At 52.0% G+C, this 10,900-nt stretch overlaps 1 protein-coding gene across 2 annotated transcripts in view; it reads right to left on the minus strand.

Moving 5' to 3' along the window:
- Positions 1-10,586, minus strand: part of OVOL2 (ovo like zinc finger 2) — a 59,132-nt gene extending 48,546 nt beyond the window's left edge. For both annotated transcript variants that reach the window (XR_010025634.1, XM_063129694.1), the window contains exon 1: positions 10,278-10,586. Coding sequence is in view for 1 of the 2 variants with exons in the window: in XM_063129694.1 (XP_062985764.1) it covers positions 10,278-10,377 (100 nt within the window). In the remaining variant the exon portion in view is untranslated. The remainder of the gene's footprint in view (positions 1-10,277) is intronic.
- Positions 10,587-10,900: the final 314 nt, after the last annotated feature.

The following is a 10,900-nucleotide window of genomic DNA, read 5'->3' on the forward strand; positions in this document are numbered from 1 at the left end:
CCCCCCCGCGAGGCAAGGACTTACAGGCCCCAGCTCACATGGTAAGCCCCCCACCCACCCCCGCGAGGCAAGGACTGACAGGCCCCAGCTCACATGGTAAACCCCAACCCCCGCGAGGCAAGGACAGACAGGCCCCAGCTCACATGGTAAGCCCCCCACCCCCCCCCGCGAGGCAAGGACTGACAGGCCCCAGCTCACATGGTAAGCCCCCCACCCCCCCCGCGAGGCAAGGACAGACAGGCCCCAGCTCACATGGTAAGCCCCCCCCCCCCGCGAGGCAAGGACTGACAGGCCCCAGCTCACATGGTAAGCCCCCCCCCGTGAGGCAAGGACTGACAGGCCCCAGCTCACATGGTAAGGCCCCCACCACCCCCGCGAGGCAAGGACTGACAGGCCCCAGCTCACATGGTAAGCCCCCCCACCCCCCCCGCGAGGCAAGGACTGACAGGCCCCAGCTCACATGGTAAGCCCCCCACCCCCCCCGCGAGGCAAGGACAGACAGGCCCCAGCTCACATGGTAAACCCCAACCCCCCCCGCGAGGCAAGGACTGACAGGCCCCAGCTCACATGGTAAACCCCAACCCCCGCGAGGCAAGGACAGACAGGCCCCAGCTCACATGGTAAGCCCCCCACCCACCCCCGCAAGGCAAGGACTGACAGGCCCCAGCTCACATGGTAAGCCCCCCACCCCCCCCCGCGAGGCAAGGACTGACAGGCCCCAGCTCACATGGTAAGCCCCCCACCCCCCCGCGAGGCAAGGACAGACAGGCCCCAGCTCACATGGTAAGCCCCCCCCCACCCCCCGCGAGGCAAGGACTGACAGGCCCCAGCTCACATGGTAAGCCCCAACCCCCGCGAGGCAAGGACAGACAGGCGCCAGCTCACATGGTAAGCCCCCCACCCCCCCCGCGAGGCATTGACTGACAGGCCCCAGCTCACATGGTTAACCCCAACCCCCGCGAGGCAAGGACAGACAGGCCCCAGCTCACATGGTAAACCCCAACCCCCGCGAGGCAAGGACAGACAGGCCCCAGCTCACATGGTAAGCCCCCCACCCCCCGCGAAGCAAGGACAGACAGGCCCCAGCTCACATGGTAAGCCCCCCACCCCCCCGCGAGGCAAGGACTGACAGGCCCCAGCTTACATGGTAAGCCCCCCACCCACCCCGCGAGGCAAGGACTGACAGGCCCCAGCTCACATGGTAAGCCCCCCACCCCCCCCGCGAGGCAAGGACTGACAGGCCCCAGCTCACATGGTAAACCCCAACCCCTGCGAGGCAAGGACAGACAGGCCCCAGCTCACATGGTAAGCCCCCCACCCCCCCCGTGAGGCAAGGACTGACAGGCCCCAGCTCACATGGTAAGCCCCCCCCCCCCCGCGAGGCAAGGACTGACAGGCCCCAGCTCACATGGTAAACCCCAACCCCCGCGAGGCAAGGACAGACAGGCCCCAGCTCACATGGTAAGCCCCCCACCCCCCCCCCCGCGAGGCAAGGACTGACAGGCCCCAGCTCACATGGTAAACCCCAACCCCCGCGAGGCAAGGACAGACAGGCCCCAGCTCACATGGTAAGCCCCCCCCCCCCCGCAAGGCAAGGACTGACAGGCCCCAGCTCACATGGTAAGCCCCCCCACCCGTGAGGCAAGGACTGACAGGCCCCAGCTCACATGGTAAGCCCCCCACCCCCCCCGCGAGGCAAGGACTGACAGGCCCCTGCTCACATGGTAAGCCCCCCAGCCCCCCGCGAGGCAAGGACAGACAGGCCCCAGCTCACATGGTAAGCCCCCCCCACCCCCCGCGAGGCAAGGACTGACAGGCCCCAGCTCACATGGTAAGCCCCAACCCCCGCGAGGCAAGGACAGACAGGCGCCAGCTCACATGGTAAGCCCCCCACCCCCCCCCGCGAGGCAAGGACTGACAGGCCCCAGCTCACATGGTTAACCCCAACCCCCGCGAGGCAAGGACAGACAGGCCCCAGCTCACATGGTAAGCCCCCCCACCCCCCGCGAAGCAAGGACAGACAGGCCCCAGCTCACATGGTAAGCCCCCCACCCCCCCCCGCGAGGCAAGGACTGACAGGCCCCAGCTTACATGGTAAGCCCCCCACCCACCCCGCGAGGCAAGGACTGACAGGCCCCAGCTCACATGGTAAGCCCCCCCACCCCCCCCGCGAGGCAAGGACTGACAGGCCCCAGCTCACATGGTAAACCCCAACCCCCGCGAGGCAAGGACAGACAGGCCCCAGCTCACATGGTAAGCCCCCCACCCCCCCCGTGAGGCAAGGACTGACAGGCCCCAGCTCACATGGTAAGCCCCCCCCCCCGCGAGGCAAGGACTGACAGGCCCCAGCTCACATGGTAAACCCCAACCCCCGCGAGGCAAGGACAGACAGGCCCCAGCTCACATGGTAAGCCCCCCCACCCCCCCCCCCCGCGAGGCAAGGACTGACAGGCCCCAGCTCACATGGTAAGCCCCCCCCCCCCCGTGAGGCAAGGACTGACAGGCCCCAGCTCACATGGTAAGGCCCACCCCCCGTGAGGCAAGGACTGACAGGCCCTGGCTCACATGGTAACCCCCCACCCCGAGGCAAGGACCCCCCCAAGTGAGCAGCTGCCATGGATGTGAGAGGGTGGCTGCTGTGGGAGCTCGACACGTTTTTCTATCTGGTGCGATTCCAACCCCCGACAACAACAGTTTTCATACGCTAAAGCAGTGGTTCGCAAACTTTTTCAGGTAACCGCCCCCTTGGTTCCACAAACTCATGCCCAGTGCCCCCTACCCTACACTATAAAAAATCATTATTCAGAATAGCGGTTTTCAACGACCCAATAAAATTCAAAACAGTAACAATTAATAGAATACTTTATTCAAATTCCAATTGGTGTGCCCTGCCACGCTGGCTGCAAACAGAGGCGTTTGCTCTCTTTTCCCTCCCTCGGCAAGCCTGGGGCGGGTGCTTCACATTTAGAGGGGATTCTAGGAGTTGAAGGACTTTTTTCTGTCTAATTATGCCTTTAACTTATCATGTTACACTAGCATGAATACAGGAATCAAATAGGATTTCCTTCTTCAGTGGAACATACTTACTCAGGAGTAAGCACCATTTTGTTAAAGGAAAGGATAATGTATTTTAATTAAAATTTTAAAATAATTATCTGCCACCTGGTACAGAGTTTTCCTATGGAAAACCTGGCTGGGACTGAAGTAGAGTGGCACTAATTTTACTGTACTTATTGTCTTTAAATATGTTACCTTGCTATTCTATTTCTACAATTCATTTTCCCCTGTCTTTTCTTCACCCTCTCTTTGTTTTCAGGCTGAATCCTATGCACATTTCATAGAATCATAGAATAGCAGAGTTGGAAGGGGCCTACAAGGCCATTGAGTTCATTGCAGGAATCCACCCTAAAGCATCCCTGACAGATGCTTGTCCAGCTGCCTCTTGAAGGCCTCTAGTGTGGGAGAGGCCACAACCTCACCACGCAATTGATTCCATTGTCGTACTGCTCTAATAGGAAGTTTTTCCTGATGTCCAGCTGGAATCTGGCTTCCTTTAACTTGAGCCCGTTATTCTGTGTCCTGCACTCTGGGAGGATCGAGAAGAGATCTTGGCCCTCCTCTGTGAGATAACCTTTTAAGTATTTGAAGAGTGCTATCATGTCTCCCCTCAATCTTCTCTTCTCCAGGCTAAACATGCCTGGTTCTTTCAGTCTCTCTTCATAGGGCTTTGTTTCCAGACCCCTGATCATCCTGATTGCCCTGCTCTGAACACGCTCCAGCTTGTCTGCATCCTTCTTGAATTGTGGAACCCAGAACTGGATGCAATACTCTAGATGAGGCCTAACCAGGGCTGAATAGAGAGGAACCAGTACCTCCCGTGATTTGGAAGCTATACTTCTATTAATGCAGCCCAAAATAGCATTTGCCTTCCTTGCAGCCATATCGCACTGTTGGCTCATATTCAGCTTGCGATCTACAACAATTCCAAGATCTTTCTCATTTGTAGTATTGCTGAGCCAAGTATCCCCCATCTTGTAACTGTGCCTCTGGTTTCTATTTCCTAAATGTAGAACTTGGCATTTTTCCCTATTAAATTTCATTCTGTTGTTTTCAGCCCAGCACTCCAGCCTATCAAGATCACTTTGAAGTTTGTTTCTGTCTTCCAGGGTATTAGCTATCCCACCCAATTTTGTGTCATCTGCAAATTTGATCAGCGTTCCCTGCACCTCCTCGCCCAAATCATTAATAAAAATGTTGAAGAGCACTGGGCCCAGGACTGAGCCCTGCGGTACCCCACTCGTTGCCTCTCCCCAGTTTGAGAAGGTTCCATTGATAAGTACTCTTTGAGTCCGATTCTGTAGCCAACTGTGAATCCACCTAATAGTTGCCCATCTAGCCCACTTTTAGCTAGTTTGTTAATCAGAATATCATGGGGCACTTTGTCAAAAGCTTTGCTGAAGTCAAGATATACGACATCCACAGCATTCCCACAGTCCACAAGGGAGGTTACTAGGGGTGTGCACGGACCCCCCGCTTCGCTTAACTTCCAGATCCATGATTTTTGGATCGGCCCGCTTCGCTCCGCCCCCGCTCCGCCCATGTCCGCTCCGCTCCGCTCGGAGCTCCAGATCCGGATCGGAGCTCCGTTTCCCCCCCCCATAGGCTTGCATTAAGCTAAAAAAGTATACAACTTTTTTTCTGTGAAAGTTAGAAACCTCAAGTTTGGCACCATGACACCTCATGGAGGTATACACACACACGCCAAGACTTAAGGCAATCCCATCATTCCCTGATTTTGGGGGAATTTATGAAAATCGGGCACCCCATTCACACTCCTTTCCATAGCTCCGTCAATTTGCACGTTAGAAATCTCAAACTCACCACCATGATAGCTTATCCAGGGATACACACACACGCCAAGACTCAAGGCAGTCCCATCATCCCCTGATTTTTGGGGAATTTATGAAAATCGGGCACCCCATTCACACCCCTTTCCATAGCTCCGTCAATTTGCACGTTAGAAATCTCAAACTCGCCACCATGATAGCTTATCCAGGGATACACATGCATGCCAAGACTTAAGGCAGTCCCATTATCCCCTGATTTTGGGGGAATTTATGAAAATCGGGCACCCCATTTACACCCCTTTCCATAGCTCCGTCAATTTTCACGTTAGAAATCTCAAACTCGCCACCATGATAGCTTATCCAGGGATACACATGCACGCCAAGACTCAAGGCACTCCCATCATCCCCTGATTTTTGGGGAATTTATGAAAATCCAACACCCCATTCACACCCCTTTCCATAGCTCCGTCAATTTGCACGTGAAAAATCTCAAACTCGCCACCATGACAGCTTATCCAGGGATACACATGCATGTCAAGACTCAAGGCAGTCCCATTATCCCCTGATTTTGGGGGAATTTATGAAAATCCAACACCCCATTCACACCCCTTTCCATAGCTCCGTCAATTTGCAGGTTAGAAACCTCAAACTCGCCACCATGACAGCTTATCCAGGGATACACACGCGCGCCCAGACTCAAGGCAGTCCCATCATCCCCTGTTTTTTGGCGGGGCTTAAACCTGCAGACCTCTCAATGGGGCCATTTCAAAGGAAATCCCAACATGCCATGAATTGGGGAGTAGAGATCATCAACCTAATATGAATCTTCTTCCACACTTGAAAAATGGATTTGGAACTTCCAAAACTCCAAGTGAGCGCAGGAAGGACTTCTCCCCTGAGTCAAAGCCAGACACACACAACATCCCTGCAAGGCGGGCAGGGGAGGAGAGAGGGAAGGCAGGCAGGCAGGCAGCAGACATTTCTGGGGGCATAAGGAAGTGAGCCAAGGATAAGCCAGTAATGCATATAAAATGGAATAAATAAATAAATAAACAAAGGAGGGGTGGAATTAAAAGCAGCAGTGTTGCTGAATAAACAACAAGAAGAACTTTTAAAAAAAGGCTATATCTGTCTTTTACCAGCAATAGGGGGACGTGCCCAGGGGAGGGGGAAGCAGCAGCTGCCAATTTGACTGGTGGTCAACCAGTCTTTTAAGAAGCAAGGCTGTCAGTTCAACTCATGAAAGCCATTGCTTCACCACAACAGAAAAGTGGAACTGTCACTTCAACTCATGATAGGCATTGCTCCACCACTAAGAGAAGTAGACCGCTCACTTCAACTCATGATAGGCATTGCTCCACCGGGTTACTCTCTTTGGAAGGCTCTGATGGCCTTCCAAGTACAGGAGAGAGTGAGGGCACGTCCACAATGAGATGCCCTAGGGGAGATCATCCCCTTGCACCACATCTATTCAGTTGTTCCCCAAAGTTAGGGTGGGTAGCAGTGCTGTGTTTCTATCTCTTATTCTTGGCTTAGTATATGATTTCACAGGTTGTGTTTGTGCATTTGGTGGGGCTACTGTTTTAAAAAACACTGGGAAAAGTCCGTTCAGACTAAGAAAGAGAAGTTCCCAGAATCCCAAGTTACCCGTTTTGCCTATCCCCTCCTCCAACTTTGGGATCATGTGATCATGACCGGGAGTTGACTCTGCCCCTCAGCCCTTCGGAAAAGGTATTTTTCCCGCCGGTTTTTTAAAGAATTCTAGCGCGCAACCTGCACCACGCAGAGAGCTGAGAGTAGTCTCAAAATGACCCCCATCCACGACTCTCCAAGCACAAGAACTTTTAGAAAGATTGCTTCAAAAACAACACAGTTATCTGCAATTCTTTTCCGCAATGCAATCCTATGGGTGAAATGTTTCAAGATGGCGATAGAAGCGGAACGCGGAAACCGGAGCGCTCTGAAAATGGGCGCTTCTCTTCACCTTGCTTCTAGGGGTCCGCGGTCCGCTTCTACTCCGCCTCTGGGCAAGGCGGACCGGAGCACATGCCTAGAGGTTACCCGATCAAAAAGTGAGATCAAATTAGTCTGACAGGACTTGTTCCTGACAAATCCATGCTGGCTTCTAGTGATCATCGCATTGATGTTTACAGATTGACTTCTTTATTATCTGCTCCAGAATTTTCCCAGGGATGGATGTCAGACTGACTGTTCTGTAGTTCCCAGGTTCCTCCTTTTTGCCCTTTTTGAAGATAGGGACAACGTTAGCCCTCCTCCAGTCGTCCGGCACCTCACCCGTCTTCTATGATTTTGCAAAGATAATAGACAAAGGTTTTGAGAGTTCTTCTGCTAGCTCCTTAGTTACTCTAGGATGCAGTTCATCGGGCCCTGGAGATTTGAACTCATTCAAGGAAATTAGGTGTTCTTTGACCATTTGTTTATCAATCTCAAATTGCAATCCTGCCCCCTCAACTTCTGCTTCACTTTTTCCAGGGGGGTCATAGACCCGCTTTTGGGAGAAGACTGAGGCAAAGTAGGAAAAGGCACTTCAGCCTTTTCTTTGTCATCTGTTATCAATTTGCCATCCTCATTAGGCAGTTGAACCACCATTTCTTTCCTCTGTCTTTTACTACTCACGTATCTGAAGAAAGCCTTTTTATTGCTTTTAGCATCCCTCGCTAACTTCAGCTCATTCACAGCTTTAGCCTTCCTGACGCCATTTCGGCACTTCTGCTCCACCTGTCTGTACTCTTCTTTTGTAGCCTGGCCTTCCTTCCACTTCCTATATGTATCCCTTTTTGTTTTCAGGTCATCTCTAAGCTTTTTGTGGAGCCACATTGGTTTCCTCTGTTGTCTTCTATCTTTTCTCCTTGTTGGAATTGTTTGTAACTGTGCCTTTAAAATTTCCTTTTCCCTGCACTCATCCTGCACTCCTTTTCTCATTAGGCTCACTTGCCACGGGACCTTACTTATCATAGTTCTGAGTTTATTAAAATCAGCTTTCCTAAAATCCAGTGTACCTGTATGGCTACATTCAAATTTTGTCTCCTTCATAATCAAGAATTCAAGTATGACGTGGTCACTTTCCCCCAGAGTTCCTGTAACTGCCACTTTATCCACTAAGTCATCCCTGTTGGTCAATATCAAGTCAAGGATTGCCGATTTTCTAGTTCCTTCCTCCACTTTCTGTAGGAGAAAGTTATCACCCACACAAGTTATCACCCACACATTTACCTCAGAGTAAGTTCTATTGATCTCAGTGGGGCTTACTTCTGAGTAGACATACTTAAGATTGTGCTGCAGCTCTGTTTTTATGGTAACACAAGATACACACATACCATGTTTACCAAAAGAACGCTTGAAAAAAGGGGGTTGGACACCCTGAAATAAGCAAGGGTAGATAGGAATTGTTTCAGCAAGCATTCTGGGAAAAGGTGCTGCTGAATCTTCTTTAGCCAGGAAGGACCTGGGGAATTGCAGTTCTCTCCCCCTCCCCCCCTTTTCTTTTCTCTCCCAATCCTGTTGTAATCCAGATTTTTTGGGGGTGGGAGCACACACACATACACACAGCATCTCTCTCTCTCTCTCTCTCCAACCCCCCCCCCCCCACAAGCCTCACAATAGCTGCTGGGCGGATTAGGACAGGAGGGCAACAGCTCAGAGGGGAGATGGCCCCAATCTGCAACTCCTGACAGGGGAAGGGAGCCTGGTGACACCTTGCAGCTGCGCAAGCAGTCCTGCTCCCCACCCAGCCTGCCGGCTGACTGCTGTTCTTGACAGCTGTTCTGCCGCCCGCCATCCTCTACATGCGCCTTCCTCTCCGCCACACGGCTGCTGCTCCTGCCTTGTGCAGCAACTATCGCGAGAGATCTGCAGGGCAGCTTGTAGGAGGGAGCAGCTCTGGCCGAGGGAGGGAGGGAGGGAGCGAGCAGCGGTGGCTCCAGCAGGAAAGAAGCCCTGGGCCCTCCTAGGCAGGAGAAGAGTGGGCAGAGCAGCTGAATTCGCCACTGTTTCCTGCTCTGCTGCCTCCTGTGGGCGCTTCCCCCACCCCCTACTTCTGGTGGGGCCGCTGTGGGCTTGAGATAGGAGGAGAGAGCAGCTGCGTGAGTGAGAAAGTCCTTCCTGAGCAGGAGCGGTGTGTGGAGAGCAGCTGAATTTGCCGCTCTTTCCTGCTCGGTCCCTGGGTTTTAGGACCTTCTGGAGAGACCACCTCAAGTGCCCTCCTGCCGCCCCTTTGCCTGTTAGCACCCCCTGTTAGTGCCCCCCTGCCGCCCCTTTGCCTCTTAACGCCCCCCTATGCAATCCCACCGCTCCCAAGGGGGCAATACCGCCCACTTTGGGAACCACTGCGCTAAAGGAATTAAATGGGATAATTCGAGGGAAAATAAGTAGGTGTGATGAGGGCCTAATCTCTGGGCAGGGTGAGGGGGCACTCAAGCAATCATGCACAGAACTATTAATCTTTCTAGTTATTATTGCTCATATCTCATCAGCTTTTTTTGAGAAGCTAGAGGGAGTATGGGAAAGGAAAAGGGTGTAATTGGCCTCTGATTGTGGGAAATTGTGGACACATGAATGCATCAGCCTAACTGCTGGATCCTAACCATGTTTACTCAAAAGTACATCAATGGGACATACATCTATGGGCTGTGTAAAATCCAGAATGGGCCACAATGAAATGGCAAAAAGAGTGGCATATTAGAAACATTAAAGAACAATATTTTAGGACTAAAAACCTTGCAATATTATATTACTATTAACCCCATAATTCCCAGAACACATCCAGAACAGAATGGAACAGCCCAGAACAGCCACTTCTGAATCAACCAAACTCATCATTCACACATAGCTCCATGGCAGGGATGCAGTCAGCGACAAAGCATCCACAGGAGCCACGTTCCATTACCTGTTCTGGGCTATAGTCCATATTATGAACCGCCCAGAGAGCTTTGGCTATAGGGCGGTATAAAAAGGTAATAAATAAATAAATTGTACAGAACAAGCCTTAACAGCAACTTCTGTTCCGTTCTGTTTTTTACAACATGCCAACATCCCTAGGTCTGGCACAACTCTAAAATCTAAAAAGCAATATAAAAAGTATCTTTGTGCACATGTAGAGTCCCCCCTTTTTCCAACCCCTAGTAAAGTCATTCAGGTCTCATATATCCAGGATTTAGAGTAGGACTTCCAACTAGGCTTAATGCTGTTGTTGGTGCTGGTGTGTGTATGTGCTGAGGTAATCTAATCACTGTCACTATATTTCCATCCCCTGTGGGAGAACCTGAATGGGTGGGTGGGTGGGTTAGACAGGGTTAGAAATTTTTGGACTTTGAACGTATTGGGAGGGGAATCCACTCAGTTCATATTTCTCTTCAGTAACAAAGCTAATGTAGGGGAGGAGGTGAAGTGTGTGATTTTTTTCTCTCTTACCTGGGATGTAGGTGTCTGCTCTCTCTTCATCCGGCAGCTCGTCCCAGCTGCGACTGGCAGGCAGTGGGTTCCTTCTCTTAACAAGGAAGACTCTGGGCATGGTGGGCACTAGGACTTTACCTTTACTTCTTATGGTTCTGTTCTTTGGAAACTCCGCCCTTCTCCTAGGGTAATCTTCAACAGCCCGTGCTTGGAGTAGCCCCACTGCTGCTATCTCCCCCTGCCCCAATAAGAGCAAACTCCACAAGCAGCAGTAGGAGGTGCCCCCTCCACACACCCTGAAGTTTCATATGGTGTATGACCAAAAGCCCCACCAGGAAACTTGGAAAGGAGCATGCGTGCTGCAAACATAACGGTGTCAACAAGCCTCTCTACCCGTCTGACCGGTTGGAGCAGCTCTGCATTGTTCCAACCCTTCCCTAGGCATGAATGTTTGCAAAGAATGTAAAGTCTGAAAACAGGCGGATGGATGCCCAGGATCACCTCTGCACCCAGAAAGAACAAGCCCCCATTTCCCTTGTGCAGCAAAGATTCCTCAGGAATCAGAATGCACCTTGGGTTTTGTGTGTGTGTGTGTGTGTGTGTGTGTGTGTGTGTGTCTGAGGTACTAGGAGTTGTTTTGT

This window comes from Elgaria multicarinata, chromosome 7 (assembly GCF_023053635.1).
Source record: "Elgaria multicarinata webbii isolate HBS135686 ecotype San Diego chromosome 7, rElgMul1.1.pri, whole genome shotgun sequence".
NCBI classification, from domain to species: domain Eukaryota; kingdom Metazoa; phylum Chordata; class Lepidosauria; order Squamata; family Anguidae; genus Elgaria; species Elgaria multicarinata.